The following is an 18,364-nucleotide window of genomic DNA, read 5'->3' as shown; positions in this document are numbered from 1 at the left end:
GCCCACCTGTCCCTCCGGGACAATGAACTGGCCTGTTTAAAAAGTTTGAAAACCCCTGCTATATAACATGAATTTTATATCAAGTAAAACTAAACTATGGCAACAGAAATCAGAATGGTGGTGATTCTTACAAAAAGAATTGATTTAGGAGGATACCATAGGGGACACTAGGAATGTTCTAACAGTGATGGCTAACCTTTTTGAGCCCAAACTGAGTGCCCAAGCTGCCACACAATGCCTGGTCCTCCCAATGTTGCCAGGTGAGCTGAAAAGCAGACACCGGCACAAAGTAAGACTCCCCAAAGAAAAAAAATAATAAAATAAAAATAATTTTAGCACTTGGGTCATAGAAATAACACAGTGGTTATGGTACTTGCGCATGGCGAACCTAGATTCAATTTCCAACATCTATATAGTTCCATGAACATCTCCAGGAGTGATCCCTTAGCCCAGAACCAAGAGTAAGCCCTGAGAATGGCTGATGGGTGAAAAACTAAACCAAACCAAAACAACTAGCTCATAACATAAAGCAAACTAAACATTTAGGATGAACTAGAGTTGACACAAGGACACTGGGATATTCTGGTCATGAATGAAGTGCATTAACTTTAACCATCAAAAACCACTATTATATAATAAATTATCTCAATAATAAATAAACAAAACTACCACATAAGATGTTTGTAGAACTCATGTAATACATGTGAGCATAAAAATGTATACCAGATGGGTTACCTATCAAAAAATTAATAAATAAATTTATTTATTTAAATTTATTAAAATTAATAAAATAAAATATACATATTAAGTATAGTACTGGCACAGTAATAGGTATCTTACTAATTAGAGCAGAATATAGAATCTAGAAAGAGGGATAGAACAGTTTCCTGCATGTGGCCAATATGAGTTCAAGTCCTGGCACACCATATAGTTCCCTAGCATTGTCAGGAGTGATCCCTGAGTGCAGAGCAAGTAATAAAACTTTTAAACATTTGTAGTGTAGCCAAAGCTCCCACCCCTACTAAAATTTTTTTAACAATTTAGACTCCTGTATAAAAAGGATTAGGGTTTATAAGATGACATTTCTTTCATTTTTCTACCTCTAAATGGTGTCATGTATATGTGCTACCAGGATGGAGGACACCATCTTGAGAAGATAATCAGGCCAAGGAAGGAAGAAAAGAGGATAAGGAAGAGGGTCAGTTAAACTATCTCTGGAAAACCTTATTTCTGAGTTTCTTGTTTTTGGGATTAAGGGAATAAAAACAAAACAAAATAAAACACTTTTAACCAGTTAATGAAAGCTCTTGGCTAACAGGACCTGTCAGAAAATCACTGAAATTACTCTTTTGTGAGACCTCCATTTCCCTAGGTCCCACAGTCTAACTGTAGCAGCTCCTGAGGGAGCCAGGGACTCTTGAATAATGCTGAAAAGTTGCTTCCCATCACTGAGTTAGAGTCTCTGAAAGAGAGACATCACTCACCTGTCCGGTCAACATCTTTTTTCATGGGCAGTACAGTATAATCTGGTTGCTCATCTTCAGCCTTATCCATCCACGGCTTGGAATGCAGTATGGATTGGGATTCTCTGTGGGCACTCCCCCTATCTTCAACCCAGTCTTCTGTCTCACTTTGGATCTGAACCTGCTGTAGGTACGGGATCCGGGAAATCCTGTTTTGCTCCAGGCTTAACTTCTTCAGTCTTCAATTAAGGAAAGTTAATACAGAATCACAGCAGTAATGATACCTCAGGGGCATTTACCAACCAAGTTTAGGGAAAGAACATGAAACAGGGCTTGAATTCTTATTCCTCTTAGAATAAGAGCCTTTCTGAGCCTGTGACTTAGTTTTGCTGGGCCACACTATCCCTGTCGCTAAAATGGGACTAATACTTATTACTCTCTCCAAATTTTTGAGAATTTTAGATGGGATAATATTTAAATTAACTTGTACAACATAGTGTTCAGTAAATGGAAGCCGAATCAAAGTACATTTTCTAGAGAACCAAGGTATAATCAATGAAATGCCATGATTTAAATTAGCTTTACCAAACTGTCAGAGTTCAGCAGGAAATTTCTTTCAGATTCTTTTTTTTTCTTTCTGTTCATCCCTATTTCAGTCAGAATACTATCTAAAATAACATCTCCTCTGACTATTGACCCACTTTGCAATTTCTAATCTGGTCACTTGATCAAAAAATGTCCTTCCTGAGGCTTTGCTTTAATGTATAAACTCAAAGGACAAGCTTTTATAGATGAGCTCAAAGGGGAGGAAAGGCATCCCCATGGACACATAGCAGAAGTAAGTGTTGGAGCCTGAACATATAAGCAAGCTTGGGGTTAGAAAGGGCTTGTAGAGTGAGGCTGGTGGCTTTACCTCCTGAGCCCAGCCAGGCTGGCAAAGCAATTGGGGCTGGAGAGTTTGTTGTCATCCAACATTAGTGTCTCCAGCGCTGGGAATCTCAGAATGTACCTCTTCCTTGCTGTCGAAGTTACAGAAACCTCCCTGTGAGTGCAAAGACCTTGAGTAATAAGCAAGGGCTCTGTCATCCCCAGGAAGCAGTGGAGGGCAGAAACTTTACCAAGAGACCTGATCAGAGTGGGAATTTTGCTGGTAGTCAAAGACTTCATTTCCTCCCCAGCTGACCCATTCTCCCACCCTCATTTATATAGTTAGATTTTTCCCTTTGAGAACTGATAGGCACATTTGTGGACAGACTCAGTAAAGATCAGGTTAGGGCAGGATGGGGTCACCTGTAATACTCATGGAAAATACTGCTATGAACAAAGTATGATGGAATGGGGAAAACATTCTCTCCAATTTGGGGTCAGGGCATAAGCCAGGTCTGCTGAGTACCCCTAGGATTGGTAAACTTGGACAATGCCCTAGGCTTGGATTACAGCTTTTCACTGAGAGGGGTAAGGTAGCAGGAAATGATGAGATACTCCACTGTGGCAATTTCATCAAATACATACATCAGTGAGGTGTGGAGGCATCTCACAGATTCAAAGCCTTTGTCGATTTCCAGGATGTGGTGGCATCTTATTAACATTATTAACAATAATGTGGCTTCATGGACATCTCTTGGTAGATGAGGTCATTTATTTTAAGCCCACAAAAGAAAATTGACCCAAACCAGGTTTTCATTCCTCCCTCCAATTCTGTGCCCTCTAAACACCAAAATAAACATAAAGGAAGGTTGAATCCCAAGCACAATACACTCAAATAAACCATAGATGTATACAGTAAGAGGAAGGAACATTTCTCTGGAGTTTACTGCATTCTGGAGCCTGTTTCTGGCACTGGCTGGGATGTCTGACATAGATTATCCTGGAAAAGCATGAAGAACAGGTAGTAGCTAGCTCCTTTCCAGGTGAGGAAAATCTCAGCAGGGTGACTTGCCTACCTTCTCACAGTAGGAAAGTGTCAGAGGTCAAATTCAACATCCAAACTCTGTTCTTTCCCTTACAGCACCCATTTCTCATTCTAGCTTCAAGTCCAATGTGAATGAAACAGTGGGAAGATGAAAGGGGAGTTTTTGCTGGAGTCCAGAAAGAACAAGACAAAGATAGGCAATAGTCTTTCAAAAGTACAAACGGCTGACTAGTAGAACACCTGAAGTCAGGAGCATTTTGTAGGTGAATTTAAAGAGGAAATACAGTAGTCAATCAATCAGTCATCCTCCCATGAATTTAGAGTACCAAGTATAATGAGGAAAAGAACAAATTTCACCACACCTGAGATGCTCACAATCTTTTGAAGGGCTATGGACACACAGACCACAGAGAAACCAATGCTATCACAGAAACAAGTGCAAAGCTTTCTGGGAGTCACTGACTCAGCTGGAGAAGGATCTGGGAAGGAAGGCAGCGCTTAAACTATTACATAATGGAGAGGCATTCTCTTTTATGAGAAAGTGAACTAGGGAGAAAAATAATCTCTATGGCTAGAGAGCTAATATACTTAGCTCTCTAACATATTTATTTATAGCAATTAAAAGTTTTTTAACTTTCACTGTTCCTCTCAGAAAACATTTACTGTTCAGATGAAATTCTGAAGGTCAATCTAACAACAACAAAAATGCCTTTAATTACTTATTAGTTTGGTTAAAATGTTCAGCTTTTCTTATTCTCAAAAGAAAAACTACACCCCCCCAAATGAACAGTGTTACTATCTTAGTTATCTTTGTTTTTGAAAATAATAATTCCTCAATTTAAGCATCATGATTACAAACATGTTCATAATTGGGTTTCAGCCATAAAATGTATACCCCTCTCCACTGGCACAAAGTTCCCACTACTAATGTACCCCATTTCCATCCTTCCCCAATCCCTGCCTATATTCGAGACAGGCATTTCATTTCTCTATCATTGTCATGGTAGTTGTTGGTGTAGTTATTTTTCTAACTGCACTTATCACTGTATGGTAAGCTTCATAACATGGGCTGGTCCTTCCAGCCCTCATCTCTATTATATCTTGGTATTATTACTAAACTGTCTTTTATTTTTCTTAAATATCAGCTGAGTGAGACTATTCTGTATCTATCTCACTCTCCCTCTGACTCATTTCACTCAACATTATAGGCAAATTTCATAACTTAATTTTTTCTAACACATGTGTAGTATTCCATTGTGTAAATGTACCACAGTTTCTTTAGTAACTCATCTGTTGTCAGGCATCTGTGTTGTTTCCAGATTTTGGCTATTGTATAACACTGCTATGAACATATGAGTGCAGAGGGCATTATTGTATTATTTTATGTGGTCCTATAGTATATCCTTAGTAGTATTATTGCTAGATCATATGGGAACTCAATGTCCAGTTTTTTAAGGAATATCATATTGTTTTCCAGAAAGGCTAGACTAGACAGTGTTCCCACCAGCAACGAATGAGAGTCCCTTTCTCCCCACATCCATGCCAGCAGCGATTGTTCTTTGTGATGTGTGCTAGTTTTTGTGAAATGAGATGATACCTCATTGTTGTTTTGACTTGCATCTTCATGATGATTAGTGATGACAATACTTACCAATGCATTGTACAGATTTAATAAAATCCCTCTAAGGATACCCATGACATTCTTCAAAGAAAGGGATGGAACACTCCTAAAATTTATTTGGAACAATAAATGCCCAAGAATAGCACAAGAAACCCTTAGGGTAAAAAAGAATGAGGTATCACTTTCCCCAACTTTAAATTGTACTACAAAGCAATAATCATTAAAATAGCATAGTACTGGAATAAAGAAGGACCCTCATATCAATGGAAAAGACAAGTATTCAGAGAATGACCCCCAGATATACAATCAATTTATCTTTGAAAAAGGGGCAAGAAATACAAAATGGAGCAGGGAAAGCCTCTTAAACAAGTGGTGTTGGGATAACTGGTCAGCCACATGCAAAAAAGTGAACTTAGACTTCTATCTAATACCATGTACAAAGGTCAAACAAAATGGATTAAAGACCTTGATATCAGACCTAAAACTATAAGGTCTATAGAAAAAATGTAGGTAAAAACACTCCATGACATTGAGACTAGAGGCATCTTCAAGAAGGAAACACCACTGTCCAAACAAGTGGAAGCAGAGATTAACAAATGGGATTACATCAAACTAAGAAGCTTTTCACTTCAAAGGAAATAGCAACTACAGTAAAAAGGTCACCTATAGAATGGAAGAATTTATTCACCCAATACCCATTAGATAAGAGGGTAAAAATCTCAGACATACAAGGTATTGATAGAACTTACAAGATAAAAAAAAAAACTAACCCATCAAAAATGGGGAGAAGAATTGAACAGACATTTCCTCAAAAAAGAAAGATAGCCAAAAGGCACATGAGAAAATATTCCACATCTCTAATATATTTAGCTGGGCATCTAGTTTTCCCTAAGGGGTCCAGAGATGCCACAGGCAACTTCCTCATAAAGAAAACTGGGACAAGTCATAGAAAACAGCACATGGAAAATCTGAGAGATAGGATTTCAAGGCTATTCCATGAGACACAGGGAGAGCATTCTGTATATCTTAATAAAGCTTTGAGATTTACCAGCATACTTATAGTAAATGCCCTCTTTGGTGTTACTTCCTATAGTCCTGTGGCTAGACTTCTGTTATAACCATGATAATTCTGACTAAAATAGACACAGATCAGCTGTGTATTTTCAGAAAGAGCCCTGGCAGTGTGGGAGACAGAAGTTTGAAGTCCAAAGACCAGAAACTCTCAGTAAAGAAGCATGAAGCAGAGCCGGAGAGAGAGCATGGAGGTAAGGCGTTTGCCTTTCATGCAGAAGGTCATTGGTTCGAATCCCGGCATCCCATCTGGTCCCCCGAGCCTGCAAGGATCAATTTCTGAGCGTGGATCAAGGAGTAACCCCTGAGCGCTGCCAGGTGTGATCCAAAAACAAAAACAAACACACACACACACAAAAAGAAGAAGCATGAAGCATTTAGTTCTTGGTCTTTAAGGTCAATAAATGGCTTCCTTACCCTTCCTGAAAAAAGCAATTTTCATACCTGGATTTTAAAAAATTCTATCCCAGGGCCCGAGTGATAGTACAGCAGATAAGGAAATTACCTTGCAGGTGGCCAATGTGGACTGGCTCCCAAGAAACTCAGATGGTCCCCCAAGCCCTCCATGAGTAATTCTTGAGTGCTGAGCTAGAAGTAACCCACCTCTGAGCATCACCAGGTATGCCTCCCCTCAAAAAAATTCTACCTGAGACAGCAGTATTCAGGAAAGAAAAATAATTTTTTGTTTGTTTTTATATTTTGTTTTTGTTTTGGGGCCATATCTGGTGATTCTCAGCTGCTACTCCTGACATAATCCTAGGGTAAACACAAATGGGGTTCTTTCATGCAAAGTTGACACTCCAGCTCTTTAATCATCTCCTAGGTCTCTATAGTTTGTTTTGCCACAATTTTTTAAATTGCGTATTCTCAAAAAAATAAAAATAAAAGCAGAGTGCTCTGATACATTAAGCGAGAAAGCTAAAGATATTCAAACACTCTTTGCATGAGTATGTTAAGTCTGTAATAGCCTGTGTTCTCTTTCAGTTCACAGCTTTCTTTTTTTTTTTTTTTTTTTTTTTTTGGTTTTTGGGCCACACCCAGTGGTGCTCAGGGGTTACTCCTGGCTGTTGCTCAAAAATAGCTCTTGGCAGGCAGGGGGACCATATGGGACACCGGGATTCGAACCAACCACCTTTGGTCCTGGATCAGCTGCTTGCAAGGCAAACGCCGCTGTGCTATCTCTCCGGGTCCACAGCTTTCTTTTTTTAATGTTCATTTTAAATTTGTTTTCTTTTTTTTTAATAAACACTTTAATTGAATCACCACAAGATACACAAAGTTGTTCATGATTGAGTTTCAGTCATACAAGGTCCAACACCCATTCCTTCAGCAGTGTACATTTCCTACCATCAATGACCCTAGTTTCCTTCCTGCCTGTCCCCTCTTCCTTACTCCCAGCCTAACTCTATAGCAGACATTTTTCTCTTTATCTTTCTTTTTCTTTTAGACATTATGGTTTGCAATATTATTATTGAAGAGTATCATGCCTATCACTTTATTTCCTTTCAGCACTCAGTTCTTGTCCAGAGTGATCATTTCCAAATATCATTGTCATAGTGGTCCCTTATCTGCCCTAATTGCACTCCCCCTTTATGGGTTGGTCCTCCTGCCGCTTATCTCTATTGTCGTTGGATATTATTACCAAACTATCTTTAAGAAAAAAAATTTTTTTGGTTTTTGGGTCACACCTGGCTGCGCTCAGGGGTTATTCCTGGCTCTACACTCAGAAATTCCTCCTGGCAGGCTCAGGGGACCATATGGGATGCCAGGATTCAAACCACAATCCTTCTGCATGCAACGCAAATGCCCTACCTCCATACTATCTCTCCAGCCCCAAGAAAATATATATTTTGATTTTACCTCAAAGTGATTAGAGGAGGATACACAGAAGATCTATTGATTTATAACTAATTGGCCAATCTTTCTTCAGTAAAATCTGGAAAAGTTACCCAACAAGCCATCAATAAGTTTCTCTCACATTCCATAATGGTGAGACTGGCTTAATCCTATCTTTTGTGACAAGTGACACTACTTTGTCTTTGAGCCATGTCACCCTAATGATAAAGTAGTTTCATTTTGGTCTCAGAAATAGAGGTCTTAAAATAGAGGGCAGTCAATAGGTGGGTGAGGACAGCGACAGGGCATTTGGGGAGGCAGCAGGCTTCTCCACAGAGCCACTTCCATGGCTATTTGGGAAGAAGTGCACTTTGAAGTGGCTGGAGTCTGCTAGGAGTGGCTGGGATTTCTAGCTGCTTAGAGATGCTATGTCTGTTACATATTCCCTTGGTAAAAGGAATTAATGCATCTAAAATGAATCCATTTAATTTTTAAGAAGCTAAGAGTGTGTACTATAGTGCTTTGAAACAGGAATGAGAAGTTGTATCGCATGTTAGAAACAGCAAGGGAAGAAGACGAGGAGCAGTGGTCCTTGTGTAGCCACTGCTTTCTCTGTGACTTCTAACTGGTGCTGACTTCTAACTTCTAGACTCTCACTCTGCTCCACATGTTCAAGCCTGAGAGTGCTGACTTGTGTGGTCTCAGGAGGGAAAGGAAACAGGCCTAATGGGAAAGTCAAAGTATCAGATGTCTGACATACCAAGGAAGAGAGCAATCTAAGATGGAGTATGTCAGTACAATGCCCTAAATCACACAGACTAAAGATAATAATGTGATTAGGCCAGAAGTGGAGATACAAATTTTTCAGAATAGATGAGTTATATTATGGAATGGAAAACATTGAGAAATAGGAGGAAGTTGAGGAGGCAGAATCAGATTACAGAAATTCAAAATTAATGGGATTTATCTTTAGAACATGGGGAAGCTGCTGAAAGCCAAGGTAGGTAGTGATAGAATCAAGCATACATTTCAGATTCACTCTTCTGGATAATAAGAAAAACAGATGAGACAAAAAAGAAACAAAGACTTGGTAGGAAAGCAACAGACATATTAGATTTGAAGAAAATGGAAAAAAGACAGTTCACAACACAACTGAATGAATGCATAGAGGAGGGGCTGGAGTAGTATCACAGTGGTAGGGTGTTTGCCTTGCATTAGAAATGTCCATGCACCATTTGGGGCCGCATTTCCCCTAAGACTGCTGAAGTGTTAGGATGTATCAGAGTGGCTGAGGAGCAAAGCAAAGATCTGGTCTCTCTTGTAATGACAGGGATCAAAGCTTTCCAAATGGAATGTGCAGGCAAGGAATGTGCCTGAATAAAATCCATAGGACCAAATGTAAATGGAAACAGTGTTGGCTCTAGCACTGACTGAACACTAGCTTCGTGTGGCTTCAATTTTTGTTGGTTTGGTTTTGGCCACACTTGGAAATGCTCAGTGGTTACTCCTTGCTCTGCACTCAGATTCATTCCTGACAATGCTTGGAGGACCATATGGGCTGCTGGGGCTCAACCCAGGTCGGCTTCATGCAAGGCAAGTACCATTGTTCCTTCCCTAGCTTCAGTTTCTGAAATGGTTAAAATCATTTGGAAGTATTAGTGACATATAAAACAACTTCAACAATAAAAAATTCTCTAGAGAGGAAAAAATTATTCAAATTTCTCCCAGAGGAGAGGCTTGAGCTGCCATTCAATTTCCTGACTACTTACATTTATGTTAAAATTAATTAAACTTAAAAAAAATCAAGGCCAGTAGATAGCTCAAAAGATGGAGCACATCCTTTGCATGTGGGAAGTGTAGGTCTGATTTCTGATACTCCATGGGCTTCAAAGCACAGACTTGGATATAGATCAAGTACTTCTTGGTTTGAGGCAAAACTCAAAATAATTAAAAAAATTTTTTTAAAGTTCAGCTCTGGGGTCAGACTGGTGATGTAAGCGGCAAGGCATTTGCCTTGCACACAGCTAACCTACGATGGACCACAGTTCAGTCCCCCTGCGTCCCATATGGTCCCCCATACCAGGAGCAATTTCTGAGCGCATAGCTAGGAGTAACCCCTGAGTGTCACCGGGTATGACCCAAAAAGCAAACAAAAAAAGTTCAGTTCTTCAGTCACCCGAGGCACATTTCAGGTGCTCAATATAACTAATACCATCATATTGGACTGTACAGGTAGAAAACTACAGAAAGTTCAAGTTAGCACAGCTATACCAGGCCTTATTACGATTACTGGACAGTGTCTACGAGTGGGTGCTAAGTTCTTGAGATATATAAGACACTGTGGTCAGTCCTCAAAGTGGTAGATTCAGAAGATCAAGTAAAAGGATAGAAAATTTAACCTGTGAAGGTCAGGAGATCATCACCTATTTTGTGGTTCTCCTCAGTGTTTAAATACATCATTAGAATAGACAGACTAAACAATGAACAGAATAACATCTGTTTACTGGCCAACAATAAGAGGACTAGTATAGTGGAAAGGTTAAATGGAACATCAGGACATTTGCTTTCAGAACATAATACAAAAATGAACTTTTCAGAAGATTGAGAGGACAATGGGTATGGTATTTGCTTTGCCCACAGCCAACCCAGGTTCAAGCCATTGCATCCCATATGATTCCCAACCCCCTCCAGGAATGATCACTGAGCTCAGAGCAAGGAGCTAACCCCAAGTACCACTGGCTAAGCCCTCACCTCAAAAGAAAATTTGCATCCATGAGTTTAATTGCAAGGATTACTGCTAACATAAAGATAAGAAGGCTGTAGAGATGATGAGTTCTATACATCTTTGCATAGCTTGTTTATTTGGCTTATATAGAAGACAAGCCTTGAATAATGATCATAGATTATTTTAAACTCAAATCCCTAAACAAACATATCCTGGTTGTGATGATAAATTAAATAGCCACTTGGGGAAAAAAAGCCTGTTGTGGGCACCAATTATAGACTCTCTAGTACAAAGGTATGCCTGTTCTACAGAGGACGAACTCCTTTACTTTTGAAAAGCAGTTTCTGATTTCTTATGGAACATTTGTAGAATCTGAAACCTGATCATAGGACGTCACTACTCAGCATGAATGAAATGTGTAGCAGTACTGCATAGACAAGTGAAAGCCAGCTCTAAAATTAAGCTACAAAAGTTTACTTCACTTGGAGGGAGAGCCAGAAGTATAGACCTATGCTGATTCATGGGTAGTGGCTAATATTTTCACTGATAGTAGTAGCTAAAAATTTTACTGAAAGCTGTCAATAATCAAACAAGAAACAGTATAAAACTGCTTCCGGGAAACTGCGTATGAAAGGACCTCTCAGAACTGGTGAAGAGTGTAACTGTCATTTATGTCCCAGGTGAATCTATCCCAAAGACCTGTTAGAAGAAATGCTTCCACTCTTGCAGGTCACCCAGCCAGCCAATAGCAGAAAACAGTGATGATTCTTAGTATGGGAAGGAATGAGGAGTTGGGAGGATGACTACTGTGGACACTTCCTTCCTGAAAGAAGCAGTGCTTTGTTTCTTACAAGGATAAATAAAGTATTTTGAAGTTGCATTCCTTGAGCACAGTGTTCTGCTGGAATCTCTATTAGTGGATTTCCTTTATCATGATGTCTCATGCATGTGTCCAATATATTTTACATACTTCAACACATTTCTTGGCAAACATTCAAACTCACAGGCATGAGATCCAACGTTTTTGTTTCACCACGTCCAATTTTTTACATTTGTCATGTGAAAGTAGCTCACTCAAAAGACTGAGAAGGGGCTCTTGGCAACTTACTTATTATTCTAGTTAGGAGACTACTGTCTATGAAGCTGGGGTATTGAGTTGATGGATAACTCAATGACAATTACTGATGCAGTTCTCAGAACCAGTGCATCAGGGACATAAGAGAACAGAAATTAATAAATGGGAATGAGAGTAGGTTCTCTTGTGATTTAACCCACAATCCACTCATATTTTTCTCCTTTTCTGTAATTTTGAAATTTCATAGGAGGAATACTTCTGAAGGGGACACAAGAATACCACTTAATTAGAAGTTGATTGGTAGCTTGAGGTCTTCATTCCACAAAACTTGGAGAGAGGAGACATATTTTCTGCCAAGGAAAATTTATATTTATAACATCATCTGTGAATCATGGCAAATGGAAACATCCGTATCTGTCCCATCATGGATCAGGGTCAACAGCCTGCAGGCTCGATGTTTCCCACCCCTACTTTAAACCAATAGGCAGGAAAAGTGCAGTTTAAGATATTGGCTGGATGATTGATTGTCAAAAGTAGATATGGTCGCTACTATACCCTAAAGGCAAAAATAATTGTGTTTGGAAACCAGGGAACTGGCTGATATTCCTCTTAGAAGTGTCAGGTCCATTAGTCAAAGCTAATGAAATTTTTGCAAGATGCAAAAAGTTCTGGATGTGGAGGGTGGAAAGAGACAACTGCACTATAATAAGGGCATATTTAATGCCACTGAACTGTACACTTTGAAATGACTAAGATGGCAAATTTCACTATAAGCAGTATGATGTATTTTATTAGCTTTTAGAAAAGTCTGTGCAAGACTGCAATAGCCCAATTAAAGCTGTCCTTAATGGACTCAAGACTCTTCATGGTGAATGCTTAGGATCTCACATCAGTGAAAGAACCCCAACCAGCTGTGGAGCTGGCTATGGGCCAAGGAAACTTTAAATAGGAAAGGGAAGGATAATTCATACACATATTACATGGTTTCCAGATCAGCTAAGCAACTGTAGCAAATGTTCATTTTCATGTATATTTTCTTCCTTACTTATGTCTTATTTTATGTATATGTTTAGGGCAGAGGTGTAAAGAATATGTGTATAGAATGTGGGAGCAACTGGCTTGATAAATTTTGGGGGGGCCACTTACAGTGATATTCAGGGCTTACTCATGGCTCTGCTTTCAGTAATCACTTCTAAAGAGGCTCAGGGGACTATCTGGTATGCTGGGGATGGAACTTGGGTCAGCTGTGTGCAAGATAACTTTCCTATACTGCACTATATGCTGCCCCTGCAATTTATTTTTTTATGTTATAAAATATCCAGTGGGATTGTGATCAGAGAGAAAAATCATTTTCTCCAGAGTAGGGTAGATGACTACTGGAAATGTCCAGCCACATTGATGTCAATAAAGAGGCCTGCCTATTAAACAAGGGAGGAGAGGCCCACGAAGCTGATGGAGGTCCATTAGCCCTGACAACACCCTGTATCCCAGACCAAGCCTGAGAGGAATCAGACCTATTTACCTTTGTTCCCTTATTGTTTTAGACACCTGAGCCCAAACATGTTCTATATGTTTTGGGTTAGTCTGAATTGGCTTATGAATAAAATTATTCTAATAACCCCCTCAGAGGATAACAATTATAACTATCATGCCCAACTTTTGAGCATCAGTGAACCATCACCTTCATAGTAATCACCACCTGGGGCCCCTCCCCCCATCTCCTACCATCTTCTATCTCCACCATAGGTGCACCGACAGTGAACTTGCCTATGTAAAAGCACTGGGTCTTCATCCAGGTGCTCAGATAAAGATGAGTAGCCCACCACTTCTGCCTCCCCAGAGCTCACAGTCTGCTTGGCAAGACTCCAAATCCACTCTCCATTTATCTTTATTAGAAATATCTGCATACTTTTGAGACATTTGTTACAGTCAAAAGTATTCTGTTCTTAATTAGCTCAATGGAAAACACTAAATTCCCTAGAAGCTGAGAGGAATGGGATGAAGCTTGGACTAGAACAGTCAGGGGAGGTTTCTGGTAGAAAGGCAGAGGGTCTGAACTAAGTCTTAGAGAAAGTGTAGAATTAACCTAAGAGGGAAAAGGAAATGGTCACAGCAAAGTTTCTGGAGTAGACAGTCTTGGTTCAAATCTGGGATCTGCTATTTATTAGCTTTGTAACTCAAGGCAAACATAGCAGTGCCTCAATGTTCTCATCTAGTAAGTTGTTAGGGTCAAGTGATTTCATATATGGGCTGTGTGAGAAGTGACTGGCATGGTATACAATAACACTGTGTTACTCTTTATTTGGGGAAGGGGGTGTGGGACACACCTGGAAGTACTCAGGGCTTCTAGATCTGTGCTCAGGGATTACTCTTGGCAGGTATTTAGAAGACCATATAGGGTACTGGGGATCAAATCTGAGTCAGCTATGTGTAATACAAGTGCCTTGCCTACTGTACTCTTTCTGGTGCTCACTGTGTCACTCTTTAAGAGAGAAGGAACCACCTGGGGCCCCTCCCCCATCTCCTACCATCTTCCATCTCCACCGTGGGTGAAACCCACAGTGAACTTGAAATGGAGCAAAGAAAGCCTCTTCAACAAGTGGTGTTGGCACAACTGGCTAGCCACTTGCAAAAAAGCGAACTCAGACCCCCAGCTAACACCATGTACAAAGGTAAAGTCCAAATGGATTAAAGACCTTGATATCAGACCTGAAACCATAAGGTACATAGAACAACACGTAGGTAAAACACTCCATGACATTGAGTCTATAGGTATCTTTAAGGAGGAAACAGCACTCTCCAAACAAGTGGAAGCAGAGATAAAAAGATGGGACTATATTAAGCTGAGAAGCTTCTGCACTTCACAGGAAATAGTGCCTAGGATTCAAGAGCCACCCACTGAGTGGGAGAAACTATTCACCCAATACCCATCAGATAAGGGGCTAATAACCAAAATATACAAGGTACTGGCAGAACTTTAAAAAAAAAACATCTAATCCCATCAAAATATGGGGAGAAGAAATGAATAGACACTTTGTCAAAGAAGAAATACAAATGGCTAAAAGGCACATGAAAAAATGCTCCACATCACTAATCATCAGAGAGATGCAAATCAAAACAACTATAAGATACCATTTCACACCACAGAGATTGGTGCACATCACAAAGAAGGAAAACAAGCAGTGCTGGTGGGGATGTGGAGAGAAAGGAACTCTTATTCACTGCTGGGAATGTCGTCTAGTCCAACCTTTATGGAAAGCGATATGGATATTCCTCCAAAAACTGGAAATTAAGCTCCTATATGATCCAGCTGTACCACTCTTAGGGATATACCCTAGGAACATAAAAATACAATACAAAAATCCCTTCCTCACACCTATATTCATTGCAGCACTATTTACAATAGCCAGACTCTGGAAACAGCCAAGATGCCCTTCAACAGATGAATGGCTAAAGAAACTGGTACATATACACAATGGAATATTATGCAGCCATCAGGAGAGATGAAGTCATGAAATTTTCCTATACATGGACGTACATGAAATCTATTATGCTGAGTGAAATAAGTCAGAGGGAGAGAGAAAAACGCAGAATAGTCTCACTCATCTATGGGTTTTAAGAAAAATAAAAGACACTTTTGCAGTAATTCTCAGAGACAAAAAAGAGGAAGGCTGGAAGGTCCAGCTTACTACATGAAGCTCACCACAAAGAGTGATGAGTGTTGCTAGAGAAATAACTATATTGAGAACTATCATAACAATATGAATGAACGAAGGAAGTAGAAGCCTATCTAGAGTATGGGCGGGGGTGGGATGAGGAGGAGGGAGATCTGAGACACTGGTAATGGGAATGTTGCACTGGTGAGGGTGGTATTCTTTGCATGACTAAAACCCAACTACATATTTGTAATCAAGCTGTTTAAATAAAGATATAAAAAAAAGAGAGAAGGGACCATGGAATCTGGCCAGCAAAGGTACAGAGTGGGAAGACACAGATTATTTGGAAGAGGTAGAGCTAGGAAGGAGAAGAGTCTGGAGAGAGCATAGCAACAATTTATCAGTGACCCATCAGAGGCTAGGAACAGGAACTGCCAACATGGGGGTTCTCTCACACCACAGGGAAGTGAAGCCAGAGGAGGCCGCTCAGCCTTTGGGCTGACACCTTGCTCCTAAACTGCCTTTCTAGGGAGCCGCAGCAGCGTTTCCCTGCGTACAGCCCTGTGAGCTGCTCTATACTACTCCTCTGGAGTCTGTCTTTCCCAGACAAAGGTTCAGAAAAGAACACAGGGAACAAGATGGAAAACTTACTGTTCTGTGACAGCCAAATTGGCAGGCAGGGAGGTGAGACCATTTCCTGTGAGGAGCAGAACGCGGAGATGCGGCAGAATCCCCAGATCACTGATGGCCTGCCCTGTCAGGCTGTTGAAGGAAAGGTCCAGAAACTGTGGTGCAAAGAGAAAAAGTGCAAACAGACATACTTGTGACCAGGACACCATACCTGAGGGAACAGCCAGCCACTTTTTGTTGGGGAGGACAATACCTGGTGGAACTCAAGGCTGAGGGATCATTTCTAGCAGTGGTCAGGGGACCATATGGTGTGCTAGGGATCAAACTCTGGGGCTAAAGTTGGTTGGTCACATGCTGTATAATCTCTCCAGCCCCCAGAACTTCATTTTTAAAAATGTTTTTTTTTTGTGTGTGTGTGTGTAGGGGTAGATTTCCCTGCCTTATCACTTCCAGGCTAGTCCCTCATGACTCTGGATTAAAGTTCAAGGCCCACGAGAATCAGATCTCAGTTGATTTACTAGCCATTGCTCCCACTAGTAGTCATATACTGCAGATCAAAGTGATCTCTTCCCTCTTCTAGTCCAAACCACTGAGTGTTCTTGGTGAGACTTATCTTGTCACTCAAACAAAAATGCTTCTCTAGAGCTGGAGCAATAGTACAACAGGTAGGACACTTGCCTTGCAGCTGACCCATGTTCTCTCCCTGGCATTTATATGTTCCTTGAGCCCTAAAATATTTTTTTTATGTATGTCCAAATCTAGGTCTCAAAATCCTAGCCCACTAGTTGCCTCCTTGCAAATCTCTCCTAATCTCCTTGTGAGATGGGCTCTTGTCATCTTCTGGGACTGAGTGTTTTATATATAGACTGTTCCTGGGGGTACAGTCCACAGTAAGTGGATATGTACTAGGTGGTTACATATCTGAGGTTACATATTAAGGATAATATCCCCAAACAGAAGAATACTGCTGCTGGGACACCGATATGCTGAGCAGAGTCCTGGAACCTAGTAGTAGACACAACCACAAACTGCAGGGTTAAGAACTATATCACTGGGGCCGGGCGGTGGCGCTGGAGGTAAGGTGCCTGCCTTACCTGCGCTAGCCTAGGAGACGGACCGAGGTTCGATCCCCCGGCGTCCCATATGGTCCCCCAAGCCAGGAGCGACTTCTGAGCGCATAGCCAGGAGTAACCCCTGAGCGTTACCGGGTGTGGCCCAAAAACCAAAAAAAAAAAAAAAAAAAAGAACTATATCACTGTGTTGTTTTAACCTTTAGACCTGGCTTAGGCTCTGCACAGAGGTACATGTAAACATCAGCTGAAATGAACTGGAATATGAGGATAATGACCCCACTGGCCACCTGTTTAAGAGACAGTGGGGCCAGAGTGACAGAACAGTGAATAAAATGCTTGCCTCATACAACCAACTGGATTCAATCCTTGGCACCCCATATGTTCCCCGTGCTCCACCAATAGTGATACCTAAACAGAGCCAGGAATAAGCACCACCAGGTAACAAAAAAAAAAAACAAACAAGATAATTGACTGGGGTCAAGGGGCCAGTGTACAACAACTTGCATGCAGCTCACATGGGTTTGATCCCCAGCATCCTATATGGTCCTCCAAGAACCTCCAGGAGTGATTTCTGAGTATAGTACAGAGGCAGTATTTTCTTCTGAGCACTGCTAGGTATTGCCCAGAAATAAAAAAAAAAGACAAACACACACACTCACACATGAAATAGAAAAGTCAGTCAAGAAATAGTGGCACTCTGTTAAAGTGCCTTATCTCTGATAAAGGCATCAAGGATTAAAAAAAAAAAACAAAACACCATCAGATGGTTTTGTATTCTTGCTTTTCACACTTTCTGAATACCTTCCTTAGCTTTTACAGATAATTCAACTACCTTCCATTCCCTGCATCACCACACCCACTTAAGCCTAGGAAATGTGATAGGTTTGGGCATCATATCTAACTGGTATAGGGGTGCTGCATGTGGCCAGCCATCTCAGGAAGACAGACAGACAGACAGACAGACAGACAGACAGACACACACACACACACACACACACACACACACACACACCACGCATGTATGCTGCAGGCCAGATACAAGAGACCTGAATCAGAACTGACTTTGCTTCAGTAATTAGATGATGGACTCTGTTCACCTAGGTTTTAGTCCTGGCTACTTGTATGATCTTGAGCAAATTATGTAACCTAAGTTTCCCAATCTACAAAGTGAAATAGACATGGTTTCTTATGAGAAATAATGTGAGTTAAACTTTCAGCTTGGAGCCTGGAAAACAGTAGATGTGTATTTAATATTGGCTGTCATCATCTTCATCACCAACAACCCTTCAATCAAATTTTCCA

At 40.6% G+C, this 18,364-nt stretch overlaps 1 protein-coding gene across 6 annotated transcripts in view; it reads right to left on the bottom strand.

The window, feature by feature from the left end:
- Positions 1 to 18,364, bottom strand: part of XRRA1 (X-ray radiation resistance associated 1) — a 66,912-nt gene that overhangs the window by 29,777 nt on the left and 18,771 nt on the right. For 4 of the 6 annotated variants that reach the window (XM_049780270.1, XM_049780268.1, XM_049780269.1 and 1 more), the window contains exons 6-8: positions 16,011 to 16,144; positions 2,377 to 2,505; positions 1,485 to 1,702 (exon numbers count right to left, since the gene is read on the bottom strand). In XM_049780270.1, coding sequence (XP_049636227.1) covers positions 1,485 to 1,702; positions 2,377 to 2,505; positions 16,011 to 16,144 — 481 coding nt within the window. Of the gene's footprint in view, positions 1 to 1,484; positions 1,703 to 2,376; positions 2,506 to 16,010; positions 16,145 to 18,364 lie in introns of those variants that run through there. The other 2 variants (XM_049780271.1, XM_049780272.1) reach the window with 1 other exon arrangement.

The sequence above is a fragment of the Suncus etruscus genome, chromosome 9 (assembly GCF_024139225.1).
Source record: "Suncus etruscus isolate mSunEtr1 chromosome 9, mSunEtr1.pri.cur, whole genome shotgun sequence".
Taxonomy (NCBI): domain Eukaryota; kingdom Metazoa; phylum Chordata; class Mammalia; order Eulipotyphla; family Soricidae; genus Suncus; species Suncus etruscus.
This window is presented reverse-complemented; position numbering and strand designations above follow the sequence as displayed.